General features: G+C 41.1%; 1 protein-coding gene across 4 annotated transcripts in view; it reads left to right on the plus strand.

Moving 5' to 3' along the window:
- Nucleotides 1–8: 8 nt before the first annotated feature.
- LOC310687486 (meiosis inhibitor protein 1-like) overlaps nucleotides 9–13,380 on the plus strand; it is a 29,249-nt gene continuing 15,877 nt past the window's right edge. For all 4 annotated transcript variants that reach the window (XM_083462578.1, XM_083462577.1, XM_083462579.1 and 1 more), the window contains exons 1-13: nucleotides 9–772; nucleotides 1,586–1,716; nucleotides 3,591–3,705; nucleotides 4,230–4,346; nucleotides 5,289–5,388; nucleotides 5,981–6,115; nucleotides 6,283–6,397; nucleotides 8,158–8,249; nucleotides 9,198–9,339; nucleotides 10,193–10,304; nucleotides 11,724–11,784; nucleotides 12,096–12,193; nucleotides 13,152–13,326. In XM_083462578.1, coding sequence (XP_083318704.1) covers nucleotides 484–772; nucleotides 1,586–1,716; nucleotides 3,591–3,705; nucleotides 4,230–4,346; nucleotides 5,289–5,388; nucleotides 5,981–6,115; nucleotides 6,283–6,397; nucleotides 8,158–8,249; nucleotides 9,198–9,339; nucleotides 10,193–10,304; nucleotides 11,724–11,784; nucleotides 12,096–12,193; nucleotides 13,152–13,326 — 1,682 coding nt within the window. In that variant the 5' untranslated portion in view covers nucleotides 9–483. The remainder of the gene's footprint in view (nucleotides 773–1,585; nucleotides 1,717–3,590; nucleotides 3,706–4,229; nucleotides 4,347–5,288; nucleotides 5,389–5,980; nucleotides 6,116–6,282; nucleotides 6,398–8,157; nucleotides 8,250–9,197; nucleotides 9,340–10,192; nucleotides 10,305–11,723; nucleotides 11,785–12,095; nucleotides 12,194–13,151; nucleotides 13,327–13,380) is intronic.

Here is a 13,380-nt window from a genome sequence, read left to right on the forward strand (position 1 = left end):
AGGTAGAAATGAAAAGAATGGAAGCAGCACAACTGTGGGATGACCTTACATCAAGGATGACTTGGAGATGATTAGGGTTTTTGTCACCTGCTATTTGGAAATAGCTGAGTTTTGGCTCTTGTAAGACTACCATTTCACAAGCCAGTAGGGTCCCCATTTGTGTATGGAGGAAAGATTCAATAAGGTGCAAGGTTAAATTGTTAAAAAAACCCAGAAGTTAAACATACATACATACATTGTATTTATTTTGATATCTCATATTAGCTATATTATCAGTTATCAAGAACCAAATTGTAGTTTGTGTGTTTTTTAAGTAAAGGAATTTGTACCTTGATGTGCAGATGTAGTATGTAGGCTCAGTTAACTTTTTTAAAGAATCAGTTTGCTCAGCATACAGAACCAATGAGCTTTCTGGGGATAAGGGTGCTCATGAGGAATAATTGCATGAAACATGAGGGTGACTGTATCCTCTGTCTCCCTTAAATGATGCCCCTGTTGGCCAGCCCACAATTGACAAAGTTATCAGTGTTTTCTCTCTTTACAATTGCCTTTTCTGTTCTCTCTGCATGTAACATGATGGAGCATCTGGCTGCAGGTTTGATGTACCCAAATGAGAGCATAAAGGCTGCTGTATGTTATCTTTATGGCAAGCTGTACTCTGTCCCCAGTGCTGCAGAGAGGCTGTTTGTTCATTTCACAGAGAGGCTGTGTGGCCTCTTTCTGACTACTCTAAAGAATTCACAGACCAAGGAGCTGCAAGTTAACTGTTTGGGTAAGGTGCTCAATCAGTGGAATAGGAGGGGAAGAGCTTGGGATGTATTCTCAAATGCTGCTAGTAATTCCTTTCATTCTGGAATGCTTTGGAATAGAAAGTGGAAGAAAGCAATTTTAAAATTCAATCTCTTTTATCATGCACATAAGGATTTAATTTGCCTTTCAGATTCTGAACCCATGTGTAGGCGTGTTGCTAGTTTTTTTTCAAAACCAAAAACAGCCCCCCTCCCCAAAAAAAACCCCTCAAGGCTGGGCACCTAACACAAATTTGGATATGCTATGCTGTACTCTTATCGTCAAATTTTAATCAACAAAAGTTGAGTTGATTGATTTTTATATGTATATATGCAAATTTAGATCTATGGCATATTAAGTTGGTGAATGGCTGGGTTCTTGCTGGCCCTGCACTTTGTAGAATGCCCAGCTGCTCTGTTAGCAAAATAAAAAAGTTGTTTTTTTTAAAAGTGGGGAAGGGACAGGAGATTTGGAAATTGGAAGCGTAACTCCTTAATAGCTAACCATCTGTTCCAGGCAATATCAGGAGTCAGTTTGACTTTACAGAGCCAGAAAAAAAAAGTTGAGGGACAATGGCTTTTTGCTTTTCTGATGGAAAATTCGAAAATAAAAAAAATCTGATGTAGATATCTGTATAGATAATACAATATTGCTTATAGAGTGGTCAAAATATTGTTTGGTAGTAGAGCAACAATAGAATCGGAATCATAAAGACGTTTCAGAACCCAATGATGTGATGTTTAAATATCTCTTGTTTTGTTAGTTTCTAATTTTCTTTCCCCTTGCTCTATTGCAGGTTTGCTAAAGCAGCTACTGAAATATGATAAGTTTGTTTCAGTTATTATGAGTAATTCAGGAAAAGGAGCAGATTCTGCAAGCCCAGAGTTGTTTGAGCGAGAAAGTCCATTACCTTTAATGATCAAGAAGGTAATTGCCAAAAAGATTTAACCCATCCTCCTAACATCTGGTGCTAGATTTGTTGTTATACTGAGTCGACACATTAATGGTGAATGCTGAACTTGCTTAATGGCAAGTTTTTGTTACGTATTCACTAAATATAGGTATTAGTGAATACCTTGTGTTGTAGAAGAAAATTAAAGGTGCTATGCTACATCTAAATGTATTCTGCGAGAATGGGTGGGAATGCTTTTTCCTGGTTGCACATGGGGTCATTTTCATAATACCGTTATGAGTTTGTGGGTGCAAGACACCCATAACTCTTGGATTTAGTAAGTGTTGGAGTTTAATCAGTGCTTGGAGTATTAAGATGGGCTGCCAGATGCTGAATTTATCCGTGTCAAAATACAGGCCAAACCAGTTTTTCTGTGCTTGAGAGATGGGCCATCAACAGAGAACAAAGATAGGGAGGTGGGCCATCATCAAAGCAAAGACTGTGCAAGCCAACAAATGGGGGGAGCCCCTCTCTGAGCTCTGAGATTGTTAGCCAGAAGACAGTGCCAGTTTTCTAGGAAGTTTTCTAGGGTTTCAGTTCCTTGTGGCAGGAAAAAGGGGTCAGCCTTTGAAGCTGGGGGGTGGGCAGGGCAGTCAAAGCATAATGTGGGCTGACAGTTTGAATCCAAGGTGTCAGCAATGGGAGAAATCATGGAGTGTAATGCTGGAAGCCCCTCCATTGTAGGCTTAGGTTGTATATATCTGTAAATAAACCACATATCATAAAGACACCACAGTCTCTGTTGTGCCTCATTTCCAAAGGAGACACAAACCCAGGGTAAGTGCCTGGACCCCTAGAACCTCGCACTGCACAAAGATTGGGGTAGTGTGTAACAATACAATGGATGATGCCCATTATGATTACTAGATGCAGCATAGACAGCTGTTTGATGTATTTGCCCATAGTTTTGTGATTATTCTAACACTATTTTCTATTTAGAAATAAAATGTATTCAGATGGCTTGGTTTGCATGCCAGAGTAAGCCTAACCATGGTTTAGCGTAAATGCATGAGTGTGGGGGCTCCTAGAGAGGAGTTTGTGGTTGGCTTGCTTTCCCCCAGTTGTCTTGCTGCTGTGTTGTAATGATCTAAGCCATGGTCCAAATTCGGGCTTGTGGTTTAGCTTGCTAGATTAACCATGAATTTGTAACCAAGGTCTGTCATTATTTTTATTTTTTTACTTGTAGTGAGTCTGGGAGAACTAAGCCAAGAGCTCTAGTTTGCAGCAGCAAAATGACCCCAAGAGTTTTCAGTGAAGCAGCTGCTAAAATGTATAAGAAACCCTCTTCATTTTAGCAGCATCTTCCAGTTTATGAGGTGATGTCAGATGATTGACAGGTAGGTGGTCCTACCTCGTGTCAAATTTGGCCCATGAGGCACAACCTGATCAAGATCTGGCCTGCAGAGCCAAAAAAATTGTCCACCCCATGCGTAGTGTGACATGCGAACCAAGACATCTGAATTGTTAAAAATAATTCTTTAAATAAATATTTGAATGCTAAACCATGGTTTAGCTTAGTGTGGCTCTATGACAATAGCATTTCTTTTTAGTTTAAATAAAAAAATTCCTTCCAGTAGCACCTTAAAGACCAACTAAGTTAGTTCTTGGTATGAGCTTTCGTGTGCATGCACACGAAAGCTCATACCAAGAACTAACTTAGTTGGTCTTTAAGGTGCTACTGGAAGGAATTTTTTTATTTTGACTATGGCAGACCAACACGGCTACCTATCTACTTTTTAGTTTAAATTATTATTCTTCTGATTTGCATTTGGTCAACACATTTTTTCTAACGCTGCAGTAATTTAGTGTAACAATGGCTCTTTAATACCTAGTCTTATGTCTTTCACAGCTGTTATTGTCTAGAGATGAGGTATTACAGGTAGCAAGTGCTCAGTGTATGGCTGCTGTACTGGTGCATTCTCCAGCAACATATGCTCCTGCCTTTATCAATGCCGATATCCCAGGTAACAAAAAGAATGTGCTGTTGTTTATTGTTTGCCACTTTGCAGGTTATCATGGTACTTGATTGCAAAGCTATGTTTGGAAAAGTTGCAGCTATTGCAGCACTGTTAACCAATAATACTTCAGAGTGACGTAAACTAGAAATTGTAAGTACAGTATAAGGAGAATTTTATGCCCCACGAATAACACTTTGCAGTAATCTAACCTAGAGGTTACTAGAGCAAACAAACAACAACAAGAACTGCCCCCCTTCCCCAATTACAAACAGTTAAAATAATTGTAGCAGCAGAGTTGCAACTTGCACAGCAGCCAGGTCAGTAACAATCTTTTTTCGCCTTTCATTTTCCTTCGCAGGCAGATGGCAGGGTTCAGCACTCACCTCCCCCCCTGGTAGTTTCAAGATGTGTCAGAGTTTTAAGTTAACGTTTACTTCTTTTGTGTTTTTCTTTATTTCCCCTCCTTTTGGGAGTAGTTGTGTTGGGCTCAACTGATGCTAGAATACATTTATTTTTGTTTTTGTTTGCAGAGTTCCTGTTTGAGTGTCTCTTCTGCATGAGCGAAATTCTCACCTGGTCAATTTATTGCTGCCTGCTGCTGCTGACAGAGGAACAGCTTTTCTTTTCCAAGTGTCACACTGTCTATGGTAAATCACCATTCTTCGCAGCCTGATGCAGTTGCTGCCATGTCATTCAACATTTCCACACTAGCCATTTTGTCTGCAATTGCTATCGATTGTTATCTCATCATTCTTTGTTCATTAACTTTTCAGAGAATCCAGATGATGACATTGCCCAATCATTGCATTCTAGGGTTTTGTTCGTTGTCCTTCCATGAGTTTTTGAACTTTATTTGTGGCTGTTGTTCTGTAGTGCAATACAACTGCAACTCCACAAGTACTACTAAGGCTTTTAAAAAGCTGCAGTGTCTTTAATCAAAAGCTACCTGTTCTGATCATTTATTGTGTCCAGTTCGGCATGACTGGGAGACAGGTGATGAATTGCCTCTTAATTGCTCAGCTTTTGTTCCCCGTGGCTTTCCTTTCATTATTTTCTTTTCACTTTTATAGCAAGATAATGCCGCTTCTCTGTAAAAGGATGGGGGGGGGGCAGATTGAGAAAAGCAATGAGTAATTAAAGTTTCCATCCCCTGCAAAATGGGGAACTGAAACTGACTGAGAGCACGACCTTGGGAATCCTGCCATCTTCCATTCTGTGGACATGACCAAGGCAGCTTAGACATCATTGAGACAGGATGGTGAACATGTTGGGAATGTGGGCTTGGGAGAACACATCTTTGTTTGAAATTCTGTCCTGCCATGTGCTACCCCAAATCCTTGTGATGCAGTTCATGTGGAAGGTGTTCAGGCATTGCTCCTGATGGTTATAAGTTGCCCTCGACTCACATCTATAAAGCAGCATGCTCAAAGTACTTCACATATGTGGTGATGGGCTAAAGTGAGTCCAAACAGCCTCTATCACTTGATGTTCAGGAAATAAGTTGCCCAAATCTTTCCGCCTTTCTACTTCACTATTGGAACCCCTTTCATGGATTGGGGCCTGCTTAAATATTTTTGACTTTATTCCAGGCATTGAACCCATTTTAAGGAGCCTGAAAGAAATCTTGCATCTCAATAATGTGGAATTGCAAAAGCAGGGACTTCTACTTTTCACTGAAATTTTAAAATGGTAAGAGATTTCAAAGTTCCAGGTTGCCTTTAATATGCAAAATGTGTGTGGGAGCACCTTTCATGGATGATTTTGGTGGGTTTTTTTGTTGGGGGGGGGGAGGTTTTAGGTGAAAGGGATATATCCAGGGTATATTCTCATAAGCGATAACACACTGTCCACTAGCTTGCTTGTGAAATAAAATTTTGAAAATTAAGTGGAGATTTTTATCCTGGACTCCATTTGTATTAGACATGAAATTATATACAGTATATACATGCACAAATATTTATTGTTGCTGTTTATTGTTAAATTGTTTTATGCAAAGCAATTCAATAAATAAATAAATAAATGTGCAATTTTGGCAATGAACTCACAATGTAACTGTTTGTTCCTGTAGGTATTTTGTAGCGAAAGCCTTCATGTTGTTCATACAAAGCATGCTTAGGGTTATTATTGAGAAACTGTTACCAATAATATAATTTAAAGCTTCAGACCAAATCCCAACTGAGCAGTAACCGATAAGAATTTATTCCTATACTGGTGTGCATGTGACAGTCTTTCAATAGGAGGCTATGATTTAAAGATTTGATCTGCATTTCTTCTTTTTCAGGCAGCCAGCAGAAATCAAATTATTTACAAATACCTCTGTCTTTAAAGATGCAGTTAGTGTTCTTCTAGAAGCTTTAAACTGTCCTATTCTTGAAGTAGCAGCTGAAGCTGTGAAAGCTGTTGCTGCAATACTGAGGTAAGTAGGAAACAATTTGGTGAACTTTTTCTTTGTAGCTGGACACCCAGGTTAGTCCTTTCTTGCACTCTTGGTTTTGCTGACATCTGGACCACCATGAATTTCTGTCTCCCCTGAGGTTTGCTTCCAAGTTAATTGCCTTTCTTGTCTTACTCTTTTCGCTTCAGAAAGGATCATGTGACCATCCCTCCCGTACTTTACAGAGAGTTACAGAAGCTGGTCGAAGGTGTATTAAAACGATGTAGTGATCTTCCACTGCCAATTCTTAATAGGAGGCTCATGGTTAGTCATTCAGTGTTGTGTTTTTATTCTGATTGGCAGGTAATGTGGGCCAGATGTGTGACGAAGTCCTCTCTTCGTGCTCCCACCCTCAAATAGTGGTGGGATTCTGGCAGTCCTTTCCACGAAAAACCCTCCTCTCATGTTAGCAGACTTGTTGCTAAGTTTGAGATAGTTGATCTGCCTCACTCCTTTCCGAAGGGTGTTCTCTGAATCTTTTTTATATTTGGGACTGAATTTTCCACTTGGATTTCCTCATCTTGGATTTCCTCAGGAGCCAGTGTGGTGTAGTGGTTAAGAGCGGTAGTCACGTAATCTGGGAAACCGGGTTCGCGTCTCCGCTCCTCCACATGCAGCTGCTGGGTGACCTTGGGCCAGTCACACTTCTGTGAAGTCTCTCAGCCCCACTCACCTCACAGAGTGGTTGTTGTGGGGGAGGAAGGGAAAGGAGAATGTTAGCCGCTTTGAGACTCCTGAAGGGGAGTGAAAGGCGGGATATCAAATCCAAACTCTTCTCATGGGACTAACCCAGTAACATGCTTGCAAACAGCAGGGTTTTAAAAGAAAGCTGGTCCAAATAATGGAACAGCAAAACATACATTTTCAACAAAGTTTAAAATATAGAAATATAGAAATGAATAAATGTTTGCATGTTGATGCTAAGCCTTATAGTGTAGCCCAAAGTCAGGAGTACTATACTGGGGATTGCAGAGATGGTTACAAAGTGTCTTGATGGAGAAGAAACGAATTCTTGTCATTCCAAAATACAAGAATGAGTGACACCCTCTGCACATGCACCTGATGTTTACCTGCTTTCCAGAACATTGTGAGCATGTGCAGCCAAATCCTATTTGAAGAAGAAGAAGAAGAAGAGTTTGGATTTGATATCCCGCCTTTCACTCCCTTTAAGGAGTCTCAAAGCGGCTAACATTCTCCTTTCCCTTCCTCCCCCACAACAAACACTCTGTGAGGTGAGTGGGGCTGAGAGACTTCAAAGAAGTGTGACTGGCCCAAGGTCACCCAGCAGCTGCATGTGGAGGAGCGGAGACGCGAACCCGGTTCCCCAGATTACAAGACTACCGCTCTTAACCACTACACCACACTGGCTCTCAATATTTGACCATCTTTGTATTTGACCAGTATTTGTATTTACTTGGAAGTATGTTTTACTGAGCTCAGTTGGAGTTCCTCTACAGTAGATGTGTAAGTATTGCAATCTTAATTGCAATACCACACATGTAGGATGAGCAATTTCACAAAATATGACTTTTATGTGCATGTTCCAGAGACATTACACAAGTATTGCAAGTATATGTGCAGTGCAGGGGCACATTTTCAGAATCAAGGGATCAGTTTGCAGTGACTTTAAAACAGAAAGAGGCTAATCTCTAGGAGAACTTAGTTTTATTCTCTCCTGTTTTTATAGTGTGACAGAATTACTACTTTTATCTATAACGTGCTGTAACCCAAACGCATGGGAGTTACGAAAACTTCTATTGCTATTTATTGCTCACTAGAAAAGAGGGAAATTCTCTTCTGCCTTTTTCAGTACAAAAAGCTAGTGTGCATGTGCTGAACAAGAATTAACAGTGGCTCATGATAGCAAAAGAGAAGAAATGGATGAGCAGCCTTAGTGTTTCAAACAATTAGAGGGCTTTTCAAGCTAACGTTTGGTGACTGCAATTGTTAATTTAACGTGATATTCTGGTGGCATGAAGTAGAAGGTCATAAGAAAGTCTTTTTCTCTCATCTCAATGTCATAGGGTCAACCAGGCAGCAGACATCAGAACAAAACAGTTTCACAGCAGGGACAGTTCCTGCAGAGTGCTTTAGAAAGCTTCAGAAATGCTTGCAGGTGAGGAAGTTCTGTCTGTCTTTAGCCTAAGAACATTTAAGAGAGATCAGATAGCAATTTGTTCACAGCTTTCTGAAATTGTAGGGGAGATGCGCAAAGCTTGCATCTGTGTCTGAGGATATGATTAAAGGGGTATGAACCAGGGTTTCCTGCTTTGCTCCTCTACATTCAAGTGGCTCAATAGCTGATGACCTGGAGATTTACTCTTTGTATGTGCTAAAAATACCAGTAAACCACCTTTGTGCAGCGGATAAGGTTGTGCTCTGGCCGGGAGCCAAGTTGGCTTTGGGATGGGTTGGGGGGCCGCTGTTCTGGCTCTCACCAGCCCCAGGGACAAAGCCAACCCAAAGTTTTAGCAGGCTCTGGTGGGAGGTGGGGAGTGAAACCCAGTGGGGCCTTTTAAAGTAGGCTCCCCCACACAAAGTAGCACCATTTATTGGTTGTGCTGCGTTTACACTCTACCCATCTTCCCAAAAGTTCATAGCAGTATCCTTAAGATTATCTTTGTAACAACTCTGGAATTTAGGCACGGTTGAGTGCTTGGAGTCATACTCACCTCTTCAAAGTGCATGGAAAGTAAAGCAGGAACATGCCTGGTGGCCCTGTCCTTTACATGTTCAGTGGAAGGTGCTTACAAATATATATGCCTGATGTACAACTGTGTGTCTGTAGAGCTCTATCATCTTCTGCTGAATGTGTGGAGCTTGGGAGGGGACAGTAGGCACAGTCTTGGTTTCTTTCCCCTTTCATGAGTTTGATGAACACATTTTGAAGATGTGAAAAGGGTTCTGCTGACATAAAGCTCTCTGACAGGCCATTAATACCATAGAGGAGATTGAACACATTCAAACTCAACATTCTGGTCACGGAGTTGAGGTCCGGCCAGGATGCTGTAGAAACATGATGCAATAGTTTCTGTCCATCTGACAGTTCTGTGTGTCTTTCTAGATTAGCTGTGGAATCACAAAACGACCCTGTGGCTCAGGAGAATTCTTTCACTGCTCCCAACTCAGAGAATGAAGATACACTGAAAAGCTTTTCTGAGTTTCTGCTGAGGATCTCTGACTCTCTTTGCATTCCCATAGTCATGGTAGGGTTTCCTTTTACCCCACCCAAGCATCAAGTGGTTCACATAATGTTTATACAGAAGCAAGGAACACCTAGTCTAGCGTCCTGTTCTCACAGTGAGTAAACCAGCACTAGGAAAGTGAGCATGACAGAGTTTGTGCCCCATGCAGAAGAGATTGGCTGGTGGAGGCAGTGATGCTGTGCCCTTCCCTCTACTTCCTCCCCCAATTATTAGGTATGTGGGGAATAAAGAGGAGCACCCAAAGTTTAAACAGGTAAAGGTAAAGGACCCCTGACAGTTAAGTCCAGTTGCAGACGACTCTGGGATTGCAGCGCTCATCTCACTTTACAGGCCGAGGGACCCCGCGTTTGTCCTCAGACAGTTTTTCCGGGTCATGTGGCCAGCATGACTAAGCTGCTTCTGGCACAACGGAACACCAAAACCAGAGCAGTGCACGGAAACACCATTTACCTTCCTGCCGGAGCCGTACCTATTTATCTACTTGCACTTTTTGGCGTGCTTTCGAACTGCTAGGTTGACAGAAGCTGGGACCGAGCAACAGGAGCTCACCCCCATCGTGGGGATTCAAACTGCTGACCTTCTGATCAGCAAGCCCAAGAGGCTCTGGTTTAGACCACAGCGCCACCCGCATCCCTTTCCAAAGATTAAATTAAGGCTATTGTCAGAAGTCATTGTAGATCTAGATTCTTGTTACAAGCTGTTTTTGGACAGGAGCTTTCTATTAGACCATACCCTGTGGTTCAGAGTTATCAAACTTGTCAGGCCCATTAAAAAGATTTCCTCATGTCTTATCTGAGTTGCATGTTATTTCTTTCTGTAACAGTGAAAGTATATTTGCCCCCTTTCCCTGCAGAAATATTCTGAAAGAGCTGTCCACCCAGCTCTCATGGAAGTCTTAATTTCAACCCTCAACATCTTATTCAGTGTTATGCCAGACTCAAGTAAGAGATTCTCCATGAAGCTGGGTAAGGAAAACTGGAAGAGGCTATTTTCTATATTTCTTTCAGAAGCATATTATTAAACTGTAGAATTTGTTGCTGCTGAATGTTAATGCGTCATAAAGCTCAGTAAGAACCCCTAACATTAACAAAGCATCTATTAGAGTAGATGTGTTTTTGAAATGTTTCATTCTGCAATCAAAATGGAAGTGTTCTGTACCTAGAGTGCCTGCAGGCTAGTGGCTCAGTTCTCCCCAATTATTGCTCTTCTGCTGTAAGCTACATGCAGAATTAAAATTTAACTATCACACTTCAGGGGATATAGCACTTTGTATGTGTGTGTACATACTGCTTTGTTTCATCCACATTAGTGAATTTGACATAGCCGTGAAAGAAAGGATGGGAAATTGAGTTAAAAATTATAGCCATTTTTAATATTCTGTTTAATTTGTACAAATACACTTTTTTTCTTTAAGCGTTCTTGCATGATTTATTTAATCACTTTTTAAAGAGGCAGACTTAAACTTATAATACCATGATGCTAAAATTGTGCCCTCTGGAAGGGCATCGTGTTTTTAAACCTTTTTAAAAGATGTGATAAAATGTCTCTTTATTTAAGCACTATTTGCACAAACAAATTTTTAAAAATCTGTTAAGAATGATTTGATTAAAGGCTCATCCACACGTCTGCTTGCCCCGTGAGTAGAAAGCAGGGGTCCAATAGGTTTTCTGCTTGTCCCGTGCTTTCCAGGCATGGGCACAAGCTGTTTTCCATTTGTCCCACCACTTTCCCCAGGAAAACCTACTCTATACCACTGAGTTGGAGTAAACATCAATCGGCAGAAAACCCAGCTGATGTTTGTTTCAATTCAGCAGAAAAAAAGTTGGTTCCTTGAGGGAAATGGCAGGAAAAGTAGAAGTGTAGACAAGCCCTCAATGGGGCCAGTTGGAAAGGTAACAATGAAGACAAGCCAAAATGTAGATGCATGTTGATAGCCTCACCTGAATATGTCACTGTGCACTTCAGAACCAGACCTTTAAAAAGACAGAGGAGTACCTGTACCTGCAGAGACTACGGTACTGTTTGGCTCTACCATAAATTTGGATTATCCATGATCTGAGGAAGAAACGAGGAGCACGAGGAAAATGCAGAAGGACAACAATTTGATGACAATATCATGTAAATGCCCCATAAAAAGCAAATAATTCCATAGTGGCAACTCTGGAATCATCTCTAATGACGCTTGGAAATGTCAGCGAGACATCGTGAGACATGCAATCATGTTTAGTATGTAGAGAATCCTTTAGAATATTCAGAACCTTGAAATTATTGTTGCCTTGGCTTGAGTAAGGCTTGGCTAGGTACTCTGCAGATTCTCTTAAGTTTGTATAATTGAAAATCCTAACTCAAACATTTTGTGTGAGCACAGTTTTCCTTCCCTCCAGCATCTTCCTCTTTCATCCAACTGAACCTGGAGCTGAAGGCCAAATTCTGCACTGCACAAAGGTATTAAATTGGGATAGTAAAACTAATTCTCACGCTCATCTCTCTTGAAACATTTCTCTTCATTTCCCGTGTTAACCTCTAGACATTCTAATAGATTTGTAACGTTGACCCTTAGACATGAGATTTATGATTTTCATAGAGCACCAGGTTAATTTTGGATGTTCTGGAAATGGCAAATAAAGCCTACAATTAACTACTGCCTTAAGGCTTGGTGACTTCAAAGCTAATGATATTAATAAACTAGAGATGGTGTCTTGACCAAGTCTGCACCTCCAGTTTCTCATTTTGCATAATTTATTTTCTCTTTCAAGTAACCCTGGTTTGAATCATGCTTGTTCAAGTTTCCTGCATAGCATATGCCTCAATCTTCATTCATCCTCAAAGAAGCCGGAGGATTCTTCCCAAGAGGGCAAGTTTGATAAAGTGATTGGTGTGTGATGTGTCTTTGAACCTGGCAGCATACAGCTGGGTCTGGGAACAGAAATAGTGGCAAAAGGTTTGGGGAAGATACGCTCTTTGAGTTGGCTGCCTACAGTGACATTAGCATGTTGGCAATATAAAATGATTTAAGCTGTGTATACATTACTAGCTTAAAGTGCAGCTAGGTCATTCTTTTTCTCCATTTGGATTGAAACTAGTTTGGAGGAAAACACATCAAAATGCAGTATTTCTTAAGAACCAACAGGATAGATACAGGACAGATATGGGATTGCGACCAAAGCCCATCGCTTCCCAAACCAATGATGGGCTCATATTCAATGCAGAGTAAACAGGGTGTGTGTGTGTACACAGCCTTGTATTGTGAGTAGAGGCTCTTGCAACACCTGCATGGCCCATCCCCCCCCAAAAAAAAACACCTTTAAAACAATTGAATGTAATCACTTTCTGGTCAGCGGTCTCATATAAGATAGCATGAGCTATGGAGCATATTTTATGTTCCTGTCTCTTTTGTGGAGTAAGGTGGAATAGAAGGGCAATATGAGAGAAGCATGGACTATTACAGTGGTACCTCGGGTTACAAACACCTCGGGTTACAAACACTTCAGGTTACAGACTCCACAACCCAGAAATAGTACCTCGGGTTAAGAACTTTATCTCAGGATGAGAATAGAAATCGTGCTCCGGTGGCGTGGCGGCAGCTGGATGCCCCATTAGCTAAAGTGGTAGCTCAGGTTAAGAACAGTTTCAGGTTAAGAACGGACCTCCTGAACGAATTAAGTTTGTAACCAGAGATACCAGTGTATTCAATATTTCTTTTTGGGGGAGGGGGGTAAACAGACATTGGGGTTCTTTGCCCCCAGCTTTTTATTTTGTGTTTGTGTGCTGCTGACATTTTCATGCCATTTTCTGATTGCCTTTCTTTTTAGTGCATGACCTATCAGAACTTTTGCAAAAGAGTCTGCCACAGTTGAACTTCGGGATACAGGAAAGCCTCAGCCTCTTATCTGAGACCCCAGAATCTTTCTGTTTAGATGAAACTCTTCGTAGTCACCAGTATAGTCTCCTGCTTCTTTTCTACTTTGCTTTTAGTCAGGGAGACAAGTAAGTGAAGTGCCTGGAACCAGGGGGGGGGGGCAGTAGGTGAGATCAATCCGC

Source organism: Podarcis liolepis (genome assembly GCF_965112155.1).
Source record: "Podarcis liolepis genome assembly, chromosome: 10".
Taxonomy (NCBI): domain Eukaryota; kingdom Metazoa; phylum Chordata; class Lepidosauria; order Squamata; family Lacertidae; genus Podarcis; species Podarcis liolepis.